This window comes from Panthera tigris, chromosome D1 (assembly GCF_018350195.1).
Source record: "Panthera tigris isolate Pti1 chromosome D1, P.tigris_Pti1_mat1.1, whole genome shotgun sequence".
NCBI lineage: Eukaryota > Metazoa > Chordata > Mammalia > Carnivora > Felidae > Panthera > Panthera tigris.
Window position 1 is genome coordinate 60247197 of NC_056669.1, and position 16505 is coordinate 60263701.

Genomic DNA, 16505 nt, shown 5'->3' on the forward strand with positions numbered 1-16505 from the left:
AGAGCATTTAGCAGTTTAAGTTTGATAAAATTTACCTTTCAAGCCTCATCCATCTTTTCTTATGTCCTCCCTCTCTCTTGCCCATTTTCTCATTATATTACCTTCCCTTGGTTTCCTGCTTTTTCCCTTTTTTCCTTTCTTCTGTTCTTCTACTCTTCCATTTTTTAAAAAAATGCAACAAATATGTTTTGGTCACTTTGATCACACAATGTATTGCTCTGGGTATGAATTGAAGCATTTGTGCTTCAAAAATTATAGTAATTCAGTTTTTTAAATACTTCAGAAATGTAGTAAGAATGAGTCAGCAAGAAAAAATATTTTGGGAAAAATATACACTTGCATGAATATGAAGTTGTCTTGATGTTATGAAAACTGCTTAAGGATAAACAAGATATATAGGCTTACAGATTATTTGCAAACGCATTTTCAGCCTCTCATGATTATGATTTTTTTCATAAGGCTTTCATAAAAAATAAAATTTATGTGGCAATGAAGTCATTTAACTACATGTAATAAGACATCTGTCCAGTTCAAATTTGGTTAGCGCCAAATATTATGAGTAATATTTTCTAAAGAAATTGACAATAAAAGAAACCTCATTACTTTCTCATAACTTAGAGAAAGAAGGAACAGGGAAAAACAAGAATAAACAAAGCAATTTATTTTTGTGTGAATAAAAAAAGTTAGAATGTTACTGAAGAAGTCCATGTAGGAGAAATAGAGTGTGTGGAATTGTATTACATTTGATATAAAAAGAAAGCAATATTAGAAATATTTAAAAGGTAAAAATGTCAGGATGTACTATTTATAGGATGATTTATATTTTTGTATTTACATGACTAGATGGATTGAACTATGAACTGAGATATAAAAATAAATAGCCAGTTAAAGTATAGAGGGAAAAGCATAAAGTTGCATTTTAAAGTTATGGATTTGTTGATTTTAATGAGTATGTGTGATGCAGAGGTAAAGATAATGGCCACCAGGCAGATACATAGAACTGCCTGAAAGTCAACACAAGGATGAGGATCAGAGATACAGATTTGGAAGGAATCTGTTTGTATGTAAAGTTGAATGAGAAAAGCAAGAGTTACAGTAGGAAATGGAATCAGAGAAACTGGGATTGGAGTAGGGTTAATATTGAACCTGGGAAGAGGCAATTTATTTAAACTCTGAGAAGGAAAGTTTGGGTATGAATATATTTCAAGAAGTAGCTAAGAGAGGGTGGGATATTGAAAAAGATTGGAGCAAATCATCACAATTCTTCTGAATGAGTAGGGAAAGGGTTTTGCTATGGAATGTAATGGGAAAAAGACTGAGTGGGAGAGGGGTTAGAAATGTGAATATTTGAAATTGCTTTTGATAGGAATGGGATTAGTATCCAATCAAAGAAAATTAATTAATGAAAGATGGATACTCTAAATCTATAGGACCATACAATCTGACCTATTGCACAGTGTCCTCTATTTTCAGCTTTGAAGATGTTGAAATTTAAAAAGAGAGATAGTAATATTTGTCTAGTTTTATATTTGTGTTGACGTATAGACAGAAAGTGAAAAGAAATCAGAATCCATGTGATATGCAAATGATCAACCTGTACAAGTAAAAAACCCAAACAAACCAAAACTAAACACACACACATATACACACACAACCAAAGAACCAACAAACAATAAAAAGTGTCGACTGAGAGATTAGAATAAAATTACAGTGATTCAGTTATTCAAAGCCCTTATTCATCAATACGGATGAAAAATTTGAGTAAGAGTGTTACTGAGCTGTAAGATTCATTTATAATAAGCAGTAGAATACAGAGGTTAAATTATTGCAAGTAGAGCAATTCAACAGCTTACTTACTCCAAACAGTTTAAAAGAATTATTATATGATGTAGAGATGAATTATTTCTAGTTAAGAAACTGAACACTTTGAGATTCTATGGTGGTGAAGAGAATCTGAATTAATATTAAGTTACTGTAGGACCATCATGTAGATAAATGGTAATTGATTAAGAGAGCTTAGTTTACATGAGCATTTCTTCCTTATCTAGTAATGTTGACCTTCAAGATCTAGTAAGTCTGGAACACACCTGGGGCAGTGAGGAACCCCTGCTCTATTATTTCTAGCATAAGTAATTTCTGCAATAAAAATTCTTGAAGTTATGTTGACAATCTAGACTAATTCCCAATATGATCCTCTTTTCTCTTTGGAAGCATGAAGATGATAATACTTACCATATCAACTTCACAAGAGTTTTAAAGTCATGAGGATTATTATAATGAAGGTGTAAAGCAAATGTGATAAATCATATAACTGATGAAACTCAGAATTAATATTAGATATTTTTTTATTAATGTTGTTGCTGATGTTATTAGTATTCAGGGGGGCAGTTAGGAATGGTAGCGTTATCTGAAGGTAATAATTGGATATTATGGAAAATTAATTGTTTCTTGATTGGTTGGTACAATTGATGACTCCCTGTAGGGTCTCTTACTTTCCTTTTGTACAGGGCATGGCTAGACTTCTTAGGTTGATACTGAAAACTGAGCAATGAAACATCAGGAAAAATTCATTTACTAGGGAGTCATTTCAACTGTAGATTTTGTGGGAAAATAGAATGGGAAAATCTTGGAGTCACTTTTCCTTGGGATTTTTTATTAGTTTTGCTGTGTTTTGAGAAAAATAAAGGCAACTGTCATTCATTTTAGGACATGGAAAGAGGCTAAGATGGCCCTGAGAGATCATAATTGAGTTCTAAGCAGCCTCTGAAACTAACCCCCTGCACACACATGCACACAAAAAATGCCTTTTTCTACTAACCTCCTCAATACTCTTTCATACCCCAGACATGAATATCTAGGAGGTGATTTTACAGCTCTGGGGAGACCTCCTCAAATCTCAGAAGCTCCAGGGAGTAACTCTGCTGATTGATCTGTGAAACTCTCCATGGTGTGATAGGAGGAGGACTTTTGGAGCAGTGCAAGAAATAAAAGTCCTCATGTGGGTAGTGGCAATGGTTTTGTCAGGCAAGCCTCAGGCTGCTTAAGATCCTCTTCCAGCTAGGGATATTCTCAGCAACCAGGTAAGTTTTAGAGAAAAAAAAAAAGTTGGCCTACCAACAGAGTATTTTAAGATTTTAAGATACCATCACTGAAGTTCTAATTATCTCCCAACCACTTCTTTCCTGTCCCCTTATCTTTCCTTTGTCCTTTATTCTCCAACCCAAACACTCCATGTCCTATGTTCTTGCTTTCTTTCTCATTCACATCATTAAGGGAAAGATGTGAAGACAACTTCTTTAACCTCAGAATGAATAGGTCACCTTTTTCTAAGAGGTGGATAAATATCTGCTCCCATTATCTTAAAATGTAAGGAACGCCCTCCCTACTCACTCCCTACTCAATGTAAGCAGAAGATAAATGTCACCTATAGAATATTGAATAACTGTTTCTATATTGTTTACACATTGTACTTTTAAAATTCCTTTCATTTAGAACCTTAGAATGATTGGAGTTTGGGAATTTTCCCCTTGATATGGCAGTTTGTGGCTCTACTGTCAGGTGAGGTATGGTTACCATTAAACTCTTCCTCAGGAGGGTTTTTCTTTCTATTTCCTCAGGTTCTCTCTGCCCATCATATATCCTGGTAATAATGAAGAGTAAACCTCTGTTTTAAAGGCCAGTTCCAATCTTATTCTATCATGTACAAATATCCTAGATTGCCTAGAAACTTCCTAGTACTTAGAACAGATTGAAGTGTGTTTTTTGTTTGTTTGTTTGTTTGTTTGCTGCTACTCATATAATAGAGAAATTTTGTAGTTTTATTTCATTGTTCACCCGCTCCTACAATCTAGGATCTATAATGAGGCCATATAGCTTGTGGTAGCCTGGGCAGATGCAGAACACTTAGACAATCAGTTTTTCCATAAATTTTGCAGTATGGACAGCAGAGGGTCAGGGCTAGATGAAACTTTCAAAGGAAGAACTTGGGGTCTAAAAGCCTAATCATCAGGAGGTAGACTTGAACTCCTCCTGTTTTCTAGATCCTGGGCAATATAGATACAGAATAAAATCTAAGGACCTGTATTAGGGAGTAAGGGTCTTTGGCCAAGAGATGCAAAGTTTTAACTTGGTCTTCTCTAATTGCACCCTTAAGCTCCCATTGCATTTAGCTGTAATTTTCCTCAACAAGGCTGTGCCTTTGTCCCTCTCTTTTTAAAAAAAATTTTTGATGTTTATTTATTTTTGAGAGAAAGAGAGAGAGAGCGCAGGGGAGGGGCAGAGAGAGACACACACAGAATCCTAAGCAGGCTCCAGGCTCTGAGCTGTCAGCACAGAGCCAGATGCAGGGCTTCTACCCATGAACTATGAGATCCTGACCTGAGCTGAAGTTGGATACTTAACCGACTGAGCCACCCAGGCACCCCTGCCTTTGTCCCTCTCTTACCTGCTTTGCTACTAATTAGGTGTTTGACTCAGGGCAAGTTATTTTCTTTTTCTGGGTTTCAGTTTCTTTATTAGTAAAATGTGAAATAGATCAACTTTTACTTCTGCTGGTCTTTGGATCTGTTTTTCTTTTTATTCATTTTCTCTTCTCTTCTTCCCTCCCCCTACCTTATTTACCTTTTCACTCTCATCTGTCTACCTCTTAAACTTTTCTCTCATTTCTACTTTTTATTATAACCATTTGAAAAACATAAGCACTTTATTTCTCAAAAATCACTAAAAGAGGCAAAAACTAAAGTAATAGGAAAGAAATGTATGCTGACAACTAATAGGCCAGATATTTGAACCAACAGCTAGCTCTTTTTCATAAGAGTAATGGAAAGAAATGAATATTTCATAGAAAGATAGAAAATGTCCTGGCTAAGACTGGGGAAATATGAATCAGAAATCTTTCAAAGAGGATCTTTTGGGAAATGTCAAAAAAAGGTAATAATATGGTTTTTGATTCATCATGAGCATGGGTCAGCCAGAAATGTATACATAGCCTAGAGGTGAGATATTCAATAATTGAATAAAAGAGGATAAATTATTCAAAAATTACAAGATATACAAAGTAAATGTGATTCTTTGCTGATACAGGAGAACCTATTAGTTTTCACTTCCACTAACTGTAAAGAACTCTGACCAAAAAATTCAAAACAAACAGAACAAAAAATGAGAAGGAAACAAATGAAAAACTCAATGTCAGCACAGAAAACATATGAAGAAAGGAACTTTTTATTCCAAGTAATCATAATAAAAAGCACACATCCTGCTTTCTAATGTCTCTACATTTTTACATTTTTAATACTTACACTGCCCCTATGGGGTAGGTACTATGATTGCCACATGTTACACATACAGGACTGTATGTTGAGAAGCAGAGGAACTGGAATCTGAATCCAAGATGTGCCAGTCCAGAGTCCACGTTCTTGACACTACATTGCCTCATAGTCAACTTGATCCCAATCAACTGATGAAGGCAACTGAGGAGTGTCTTAAGCATGAGAGCCTCTCAGAGAGTGTGTTCTACATCTAGCTAGCATTCATGTCTGAAGTCAAATGTCCCATCAGGGGGTCCTGAGGCATAAATATAGTTATTGATTCTAGCAACATAAGGGTGTCTCCCGGATGTCTATTAAGGCCTCTGTAAAGACTCAGAGTGTTACATGTGTTATGCATGATCACTGTGCCTTAGCAATAGGTCATTATCAGATGATCCCAATCCTGAAAAAGGCTTCAAGTGAACCCTGAGGGTCTCACTTCCTTTTAGACAAAGAGAGTTATGCTAAAAAAAAAAAAAAGAAAAAAAAAGAAATACTGTTGTTGCTTTCCTAAGTATGATTTAGTACCCATTCGACTAAGATTTTACCATATTGGAGATGATAATACATTTCATTTTCTGTAATGGTAGGTGGCTGCCTGAGGTTCCTGGGTTGAGAATGATTCTGAGGCCACATCCAGGTTCAGGGTAAATGAAGGAGTGTTGTGCTCAAATAGAAGCATAGGCATGTACACTGGGTATTTCCATCCCTATCCTAGATACAAGGTCCATTGCCTTCATGGGAGATCTTGGCAGAAGGAGTATGATGGGTAGGGATAACATCCTTTATGGGGAATCAAATAATTCATATTTTGTATTGATACTGTCTTAGTTATTATGTCCTTAACCTTGCTCAACTGCTTGTAATATATTGGTTAGAAAGAGGGAAGAAAGGACAGGAGAGGAAGGACATTTTACCTAATGCACTAGCATTAGAGTGTGTGCTTCAAACTGAATGTGACTTATTTGTAGTTGGGTGAGTCTTTTTCTCCTGGGCCAGGAGATGCTTTCTCAACAGGATATATGGAGGAGTAGTAATTTCAGGGGTTCATTTCTCTCTTATACCCTCCCTACTAATGTGAAAATAACATTGTTTCACTCTAAGGAAAGTCAGATTCTGCTATATTATTAATCCCTGTCACTGTATTTTTAGGAGGTCACCCATCAGGATCCTGCAAGCTCTCTCCTCATGCCTGTGTCACACTGGCTTCATGGCAGATAATAACCACTCTCACTTCCAACACCCTTACTTTGTCTTAACGGGAATTCCAGGGCTTGAACAAAAGTATTACTGGATAGCATTCCCACTGGGTGCTATATATGTCATTGCCCTCTTTGGCAACGGTGTTATCATCTCTACCATCAAGTCTGAATCATCCCTGCATATCCCCATGTACTATTTTCTCTGCATGCTGGCGCTGGCAGACATGGGACTTACCCTCTGTACTCTGCCCTCTATGCTAGGCATATTCTGGTTTAACTATAAGTCCATTGCCTTTGATTCCTGCCTTGTTCAGATGTACTTCATTCACACCTTCTCAGCCATTGAATCTGGTGTACTGGTGGCCATGGCCTTTGATCGGGTTGTAGCCATCTGGAACCCCCTCAGGTATGGGACCATCATAACCAATGGTGTGGTCTGCAGAGCTGGGGCAGTCATCTTGACAAGGGCAGTCTGTGTGGTCTTCCCTGTGCCTTTCCTCATCAAGCGACTTCCCTTCTACCACTCCAACATCCTCTCCCACTCCTTCTGCCTTCACCAAGATGTCATGCGCCTTGCCTGTGCCAGCACTCGTATCAACAGTCTCTATGGCCTTATTGCTGTCATCTTCACCAAGGGTTCTGACTCCCTCTCTATCCTCCTCTCCTATGTGTTCATACTCCGAGCGGTAATGGCCATTGCCTCAGGGGAGGGCCGGCTGAAAGCACTCAACACCTGTGTTTCACATATCTGTGCTGTACTCATTTTCTATGTTCCACTCATTGGGCTGTCTGTCATCCATCGTTTTGGAAAGCATCTTTCACCACTGACTCATGTCCTCATGGCTAATGCCTACCTTCTTGTACCCCCTGTGCTAAACCCTGTAGTCTATACCGTGAAGACCAAGGAGATGAGAAAGAAAATAATTCAAATATTTGTTCAAACTAAGATCACTGCAGAGGGTTAGGGTCAACCAGTTTGAAAGAGGAAGAATCTATTCTGTAAAGGCTCAATTATGACTATGAGAAATAAAGGTTTATATTTTTCATGTTTTCTGTGTGATTTGAATTGGGCAAAGAGGGATTTCCCTGCACTCAAAGTATACTTTCCTTTTCCTGTGCCAAATTGTTCTTTGCCTAGTATAGAAAGAGTGACATCTTTAGGAACTGTTCAATGTACTGTCCTATAGCCCTGTATTTATGAGTTGGCATGTAATAGCTAAAGGTAGGGCATATTATTAATTCAGTTTTCAAATAACTGTTTTGAACACAAATAGGTCATGAGTTTAATGCCATTTAAATTGAAGCTTGCCAAATTAATTTCACATTCTAACTCAAGAATTAAGAAAGGTCTCCATTAGTTTAAAAGGGGAGAAATGAACTATACTCATTAAATAATAAGAGAATACCTGGGGATAATACATTATTAAAATAAAATATGAATCAGAAAAATGATCAAATTTTAGGATTAAGGTTATAAATGTAAGAGTGCCTGGGTGGCTCAGTTGGTTAAATGTCTGTTGATCTCAGCTCACATCATGAGCTCATGGTTCATGGGGTCAAGCTCTGCACTGGGCTCTGTTCTGGCAGTATGGAGAATGCTTGGGATTTTCTCCCTCCCTCTCTCTCTGTCCCTTCCCTTCTCACACATACACACACACTCTCTCTCAAAATGAGTAAATAAACTAAGAAAAAAAAGAATATAAATGTATACAGTTGATCAGGGGCCAACTATGTTGCATAACTTGAGATCAAAAGATTAAGAGTGAGGTTTTGCTTTTCCACGTGTGACACTCCTTATTTTCTTAATTTGGTAATTATGGCATCTCTGTGAGGGAGAGTGTTATAGACTATTAACTATATGTGATGAGGCAAATACAGGAAGTGAGAAGTTTGAAATTTTTTACAGCAGTTTGACTGCAGTGACACCAAAGCACACAATTTTCTATACAATACAATAAAATTGTGTGGATGCCACTTTTTTTCCTGGTCTGAGTAGATGGGGTGTGGGGTTTCCCAGGAAGACAAATGGGGTGCAGTTTGAGCCATAGGGCATGATTGTGGTTTCTGGTGTGATGAGGGGAGTTAAGTGCAGGTCCATATAGAGGGGCAGGGAGAGGATGGGCTGAGATGAACTGAATTAAATAGGGGAGGGTGTGGAGGATCCTGGGTGGCTCAGTCAGTTGAGAAACTGATTCTTGATTTCCACTCAGGTCTTGATCCCAGGATTGTGGGATCAAGCCCTGTGTTGGGCTCTGTGCTGAGTGTGGAGGAGTTGCTTATCTATTGTATTTTAAGATTGTTTTGAAATGCTAATTTTTTTAAATGAGAAAAGGAAATCTTGAAGAGAATAGATCTGGGTGAGAGATTATGTTCTATTATCTTTCCATATCAGGGACCTCTGTGGCCCAGTCTCCACACTGTTGTTACAGTGAACTAGATCTCTAATTCACATTTTTGGAAAGTAATGTAAGTGTTTATTGTAGGTTTCTTTAAAAAAAGTGATGAAGGGAGTTTGCAGAGCAAAAGGCATAACAATACTTCATGAAATACTCTTTGAGCATTTTTCTCTGTCTTCTCATGGAGGCTGCTAATAGTCTATTTTTCTGTTCTCTGTCTTCACGTGGTCCTCTCATGAAACTTAGCTTCCCGCTCACTTCCTCCTTCCCAGCCAGGTGCAGCTGTCCTGAAGTGTAAGTATATGAGAAGGAAAAGTTTTGTTCCCACACTGAGAATTAAACAAGTTGTTTTCAGAATGTGTGCACGCCAGAGGAACTTAAGTCTTTGTGTTTCTGTCAACGTGGCCATGTACAACATGGCTTTTATTTGTTTTGTTGTTTTGAGGATATAATCTTGTTGTTTTGTATGTATGGTTACTAGTCATAGGCTAATTTAATTTTCATTTGATTTTTAAATTTATAGCATGCTATTTCTGTTTAATGGTTCATGTCTTAAGGTAGACTTGAATTGTGCCCTAAGTATTAACAGGTGATGACTGATGAACATGTGGCACTTTGTGGCTGTGACAAATTGGCCACTCTATGAAATAAACCAGGAGATGAATCTAGCAGCTTAGGTTTTCATGTGAACATTCCCATATCTAGGATATATAAATCTGTTTTCCCCAAATTGTTTTCAACAGACATACTCCATCTGATAAATCCTTCCTTAACAAGTAGTAAATTTAGTCACATATCAAATTAAATTTTCCTAAACATCTTATTTTAAGACATAGTTAAACATGTAGTTTGACATATTATTCCTGTGCTGTTGTCTTCCTACTTAGAGAGGTTCTCTCCTCATTCCATTCCATAATTCTGACCAAAAAAAAAAAAAAATGTATCTTACATTTGCAAGAGGACCAAACAATACTGATTACCATGGGTGTGGATGACACAGGCAAATCAAAGAATCAAGGACCGAGTTTCTGAATATGTTTCAGTATGTTTTTGAATGTTGTATAAATGAAGCATGTTTATACCTTTAAAGAAAGAACTAGAAAGTGATCACTGTAGGGAAGAGCAAGGGTTAAATAAAGCTTGTGTGGTAATTGAAGTATATAAAAAATTCCACAAAGAGATAATGCAAGGGCAATTACAAATGAAAAATTAGACCATGAAGGAGAAAAGAAGGGGAGAGATCCATTAGGCTATATTTTAATGTGTATTTATTTTTGAGAGAGAGAGAGAGAGAGAGAGAGAGAGAGAGTGAGCGAGCAGGAAAGGGGCATAGAAAGGGAGACACAGAATCCAAAGCAGGCAGCATGGAGCCTGACATAGGGCTCTAACTCACAGACCATGAGATCATGATCTGAGCTGAAGTTGGACGCTTAAACAACTGAGCCACTGAGGCACCATTACCTATAGCCATTGGGCTATATTTTAAAGCCATTACCATGAATGGCATTTTGGCAGAAGAGAGTTACTGAGGTAGCAGAGTGACAAGGGGGAAACTTTGAGAAATACCCACATCCTGTGGGAAAGGAAGAAGTAAAGTCAGGTGACAAAAGAAGGTAGAAGAAGTAGATGTAATAGAGTGCCATGAAATCAGCAAAGAAAAGGGGACTGCAAATATTTGTAATTTGCCCAAATAAATTAAGCTGAAGGAGGACTGAGAGGAAAATACTTGGTTTGTTAATTACTAAGAGATCTGAGCCATGCAAAACATAGCTATCATATATTAATGGAGACAAAAGCCAGACTGCAGAAGCCACAGGAGTGACTGCACAGTAAAGATGTGGAGTATGTGTATAGATTGCTGCTAAAGAATTTAGACTTTTGATCTTGCTACCTCATGGCCCCACCAGAGAATCAGAAAATAATGGTGTGCAAAGGGCACTTTCAGCTCATTTCCTCTGTCACTACAGTATGTGAGCACTGTAAAGATATCCCCTGGTGGTTGTCTTTTATTCTTAGTCTAGAGTGGTAGTTTTCAAGATTTTAGTTATGTATCTGTATAGGAAAAAAAGGACACTCCCCTATATGTTTATATTTTATATTCGTTTATTCAAAAATTGTATATGGTAACACATTAAGAAAAATAAACATTTTTGAAGGCTGAGATAAACTTAAATACAAATAAAGTTCTATTTTTTTCTCTTTGTAGGCCAACTGATTTTAATGTGTCCTTTTTGGGACTCATGTTTTCCATTTAGATAGCATCAATATTTCTGCAGCCACCAACCATTTCAAGTAACTGCCACTTTTAACTTTCATCCTGGCAGTTGAACTTCTTCTTAAGGTTTTGACAATATTGATTCCTAGTTTATCTACCATGCATCTGTGTCTTAGGTTTGTTTCCTCCCCATGGAATTTGCCTGCCAGCCTAGGAAACCCCGAGGTATGGATCAAGTCTCAATTCACGGGCTTTAAAATTTACATCTAAATTTTAATCTCATTCTGACACTTAGAAACTGTTTAACAAGCAAGTTCCTTAACTGCTCTAAATCTTATTTCTCCCAGGTGTCAAATATTGCTCACACCAACTCTGAAAGATTGTTGGGAGGATATTAATTAAGATATATAAAGACAGATAGCATTATTTATTAGTATTAATAAATTAAATGTGATGTTGTAATGTAATAACCTACTTGGCTTGTAATGGTATATGTATTTCCTTGCAGAGAAATACGCCAGGGATTGAGCAGCAAATTGGTGAATATATCTCCATGGTCTAGCATCATGAATGGCATTTCATTAGGGCTAAATGCATATTTATTGAATGAACAAATAATTATCCTAGCAATTTCATTGTGTAATGATTAATAAAATACTTAAAACAGGTATTAGCATCAATGCAAAGGCACATTGCATTTGACATACTCGTCTTCACACATGCGTTCACTGCTTTCTTAAACTTCTTCCCAGTGCTGAAAGTTTTCACTTGTCCTCATAAAAAGCCCAGGAGTAATTTTAGTTGGATCATCGAGTACACAGTAAAATAGTCTTCACTCATACTGTGTCAAAAGAGTAAAGGTAGAACATCTATTATTCTACTAAGCATGTGGCAGAAAACTAAGACTATTATAGCTCTGTAAAGAAGTGATATTCCCTAAAAGAAAAGGTGTAGGGGCACCTAGGTGGCTCAATCGGTTAAGCGGCCAACTCTTGGTTTTGGCTCAGGTCGTGATCTCACTGTTTGTGAATTCCAGCCCTGCATCAGACTCTGCGCAAGAAGCGCAGAGCCTTCTTGGGATTGTCCCTCTTCCTCTCTCTCTGCCCCTCCCCTGCTCATGCACATGCACATGTTCTCTTTCTCTCTCAAACTAAATAAATAAACTTTTAAAAAAAGGTGTAAATCAAGTAACCACAGATGTGTCTGTTTTAATTTGATCATAGGTACTCTTCACTCAATAAATACCAAAACATAAATGCTATTTGATTCTGTAACAGTTTTCTTTGCTCTATTGTTAAGAAAAACAAAACAAAACAATCTCAGAGGTCCAACCCTTAAGTAGTGCTGTTGTGGTTCTAGAATTCTTCTTTATGTAATCATTATTTAATTGATGATTAAAGAAAGAATGCTACTTCATCTTATATGAGTAAATGCTCATAAGTGCTATCTAGATACACAGGTAATAATTTATACCATTACTGATGCTCATCTCCCAGCTTCAAAGAAGAAAAATTATGATGTTAATTAAATTAGATTTTGTATGTGACACCAGATTTCAAAATGGAGTGCATACAGGACAAGAATGACCTGTGTTATTTCGTCACCCACGATCCTTGCCCACCCTTGAATTTCACTAGATGTGCATAATCTGACTGCATTGGAGCTGCTGAAATGGCCACACCTTATACTTGACTCCACTTCCCTAGGCCCTGTCTTTTCTCCCCTGGAACATGTGTAAGATCCGCCTTCGTATCTGCTTAGTCTTCACACTATAGACAATGGGGTTTAGTACAGGGGGGAGTAACAGATAGATATTGGCCATGAGTGTGTGTACTACTGGTGATAGATGCTTCCCAAATCTGTGGATCATGGTGACACCAATGAGAGGAACATAGAAGAGGAGCACAGCACAGATGTGAGAAAGGCAGGTGTTGAGGGCTTTGACCCTTTCAGTTCTGGAAGCAATGCCCAGCACAGTCTTCAGGATGAGCATGTAAGAAAAGAGAATGATGACGGCATCCAGCCCCAATGTGAAGATGACTATGATGAGGCCATAGAGACTGTTGATGTGGGTGCTGGCACAGGCTAGCCGCATTGCATCTTGGTGGAGACAGTATGAATGAGACAAGACGTTGGAATGGCAAAAAGGTAGCCGCTTTATAAGGAATGGCACAGGCAAAACCACACAGACTGCCCGGATGAGAACAGCTATTCCGATCTTTCCAATGATGTCATGGGTGAGGATGGAAGCATAGCGTAATGGGTCTCGGATGGCCACAAAACGGTCAAAGGCCATGGACACTAATACTCCTGATTCTACCACTCCAAATCCGTGGATGAAAAACATCTGTGTAATGCATGCATCAAAGGGAATCTCAGGGGCATTAAACCAGAAGATGCTGAGCATGGAGGGCGAGGTGGACATGGAGAGACTAACATCGGTGACAGCCAAGATAGAGAGGAAGTAGTACATAGGCTCATGGAGACTCTCATCTACCTTGATGACAGCTAAGATGGTTCCATTTCCCAGGAGAGTTAGTGTGTAGAGAAATCCCAAGGGAAAGGCCATCCATGGGTTTTTATCTGACATCCCAGGGATACCTGTCAAAATGAAACTGTGGTGGTTGGCATGTGATGCAGTTGAATTCATTGTCATGGTCTCACTGTTGGGGGAGGCTGGACTCTCCCACTTTGCTTGCAGCTCCTAAATTGAAAATATATCTTCATAGACGACAGGTAAATGGCCTTATAAATAGAGAAGAAGAACAATAGAGGGGGCAGTTATGTTAAAAACAGCATCTAGGAGGTTTTTGTATCACTATGTCCTTTTGCTTCCTAGACAATCACATGAAATGAAGCAGCAGCACCCAAGGGCTTGATAGTGTAGAGCATTTTGCTAAGTGATAATAATAAAAAAACCCACTATAAACTCACAACACCACTACCACACAAACACCTACCCACAGCTCCACTGCCATCACAAACCCACATTCACACAAACACATACAGTCTCATACATACACATTTGTGTGTGTGTTCTTCCACATGTTTAGGCATTCACTTCACTGTATTTATGATGGCCTACATTTGTAAATAGAAGCATTAGTGGATAAAACTGTTAAAATTAATATTTAACCTTCACAAATTTTAACAATTTATAATTTTCCATAATCTCATTTTAAATCAGCCGGGAATAAAGGTGCCCGAGAAACAACCACACATAGGATATGAGAGTTGCCAGTTACAAAATTTTTATTTTGAGAATTTCCTAACATACCAGAAACTTGGGGTCATTCTTAAAACTTCTTCTTTCATCAAACCAACATTTAACCAACTTCACACTTGCTTCAGAACATATGAAATAAGTATTCCTTTTCTGTCTTTTGTACAGTCAATAAATAAGATAACCCATTTCTCCCGGACTTCGCAACAGACCATCCTCCATCTACTAGTGCCTCTGCCAATAATTCTTCATTCTGAAGTCTGAATAAACTTTTTGGATTTGGGATATGATTTTATTCATCACCAGCAAAAGCTCCTTTAAGGGCTTCTATTGTACCTAGAACGGAGTCTCAAATATTTATCTTAAAAAATTTTTTTATGTGTACTTATTTTTGAAAGAGAGAGAGAGAGACAGGCAGAGAGAGACACAGAGAGAGAGATAGAGAGCAGAGGAGGGGCTGATAGAGGGAGACACAGCATGCGAGGCAGGCTCCAGGCTCTGAGCTGTCAACACAGAGCCAGATGTGGGCCCAAACCATGATGACCTGAGCCGAAGTTGGACACTCAACCAACTAAGCTACTCAGGCACCCCTCAAATCTTTATCTTAGCCCTCCAGATATAGCAGGATTCAGCTCCTATGCCTATCTTCTGCTCCCACACCAACTCACATTATTTCTCTCCCCTTTGGTCTCTTTAATCCAGCCAAATTTTCAGTGTTTCAGTTCCTGGATCCGAGTGAGATACTTCCTGATACAGGATTTCCACATATGTTCTTCCCTGTTCTTTATGCCTCTCTCTACCTCCCATACAACTCTTCTTTGCCGAGTCAAAGCCTATATATCCATTCCAAGTAAGCCTTTTCCAAATGCTCATAGTGGTTAAGATTTCTTAGTATGCTGTTTTCATATTCTGGGCATGTCCTTATCATAAGTGAGTACAGTTAAATATTGTATGATTATTTGTTTCATGTCCCTCTCTCCTGCTAGAAGTTAAACTCCCTAAAGGAAGGAATATTTATATGTTCATCACTTAATAAAACACATGTTAAGCATATATTAGTGTTTCCAAATGTATGAAATGAAGGAATTAAATAATAAATTAATTAATGTGAATGATTGAATGTCATTATTTTTTTCAGAAGTCTTACAAATCCTCAAACTCCTCCCTGATCTTCTATATGTAGGTTGGGAATCATTAACCAAGAAAAGCATCTCCTTTTCTAAAATGGAACAGATAAAAAAACTTAAATGAGGAGTCTTTGAAAGATATTATAGTGTCTTTATTCTCACCTAGGTGCCTGATATGGGAAAGGAGAAAGAAAAATCTCAAGAGCCAACAAGGTGACCAGTCAGGTAGGCTTCTCTATCCATCTGCTTCCTGTTCTTCTGCTGTGAGTTGAGGAATTACTGTTTTGGAGACAGCACTATGCAGAAGTTACTTTGCAGAATCTGATCTCTTAGACACAGAGGAATCATCAAGAGACAGTGTAGTCCACTTACAAAGGTTGTGTTATGTGTTGCAAACAGAATCTGGATTCAGAATCTACAACACATAACACATAGTTGGGATTTATCTCTCCCAATAAATCACTATGCTCAAATTTAAACAAAACACTTTGTGGTGTCTGTCTAACCCTTTGGCTGCTCCCTGAAGAAGGGCTTTTTATATTTTACATGGTAAGTGAGAGTCCTTCACTTGTTTGGGCCTGCTGATGCCTCTTCTCAAGCAATTCTGGTGGCTTTCATTTGGGAAGAATCAGTTGGCTCACTCCTGCTGGATGCTTTATGTGGAAAGACTTGAAAAATCTTTGATATTCTTGAAATCCCCAGGACCTATGGAAGCACTGTTGTTCTATGGAAATGGTGATTCTTGTTTTCACAGATTCTTGTTTCTAATGCTTTTGACTGTTTTTCTTTATCCAAATGTGTTTTACCTCATCTTATTTCCCCCTCATTCCTATCTCTATTCTTTCCCTTTTACATTCTCTCTAAATGTTCAGCCCCCTCTTTTTCTACCTCCCAGTTCAATTCATATACTCTTCCATCCAGTCTTTATTTCATTCTTCCCCATGAACTAGGCTCTCCCCTATAGTACATATAGTCCTTAATACCCACACATACACATATTTTCTTCCATCTTTTCTTGTCTAGACTCTTGTCATCT

General features: G+C 37.9%; 2 protein-coding genes across 2 annotated transcripts; one reads left to right on the forward strand and one right to left on the reverse strand.

Annotated features, from left to right (window-relative positions):
* The first annotated feature begins 6516 nt into the window (after positions 1-6516).
* Positions 6517-7473, forward strand: LOC102948744 (olfactory receptor 51H1-like). The gene has a single exon (XM_007089349.2). It carries the CDS (start codon positions 6517-6519, stop codon positions 7471-7473), a length of 957 nt encoding a protein of 318 aa, XP_007089411.1.
* Positions 7474-12821: 5348 nt separating this feature from the next.
* Positions 12822-13775, reverse strand: LOC102968691 (olfactory receptor 51H1-like). Its single transcript, XM_007089407.2, has one exon. It carries the CDS (start codon positions 13773-13775, stop codon positions 12822-12824), a length of 954 nt encoding a protein of 317 aa, XP_007089469.2.
* Positions 13776-16505: the final 2730 nt, after the last annotated feature.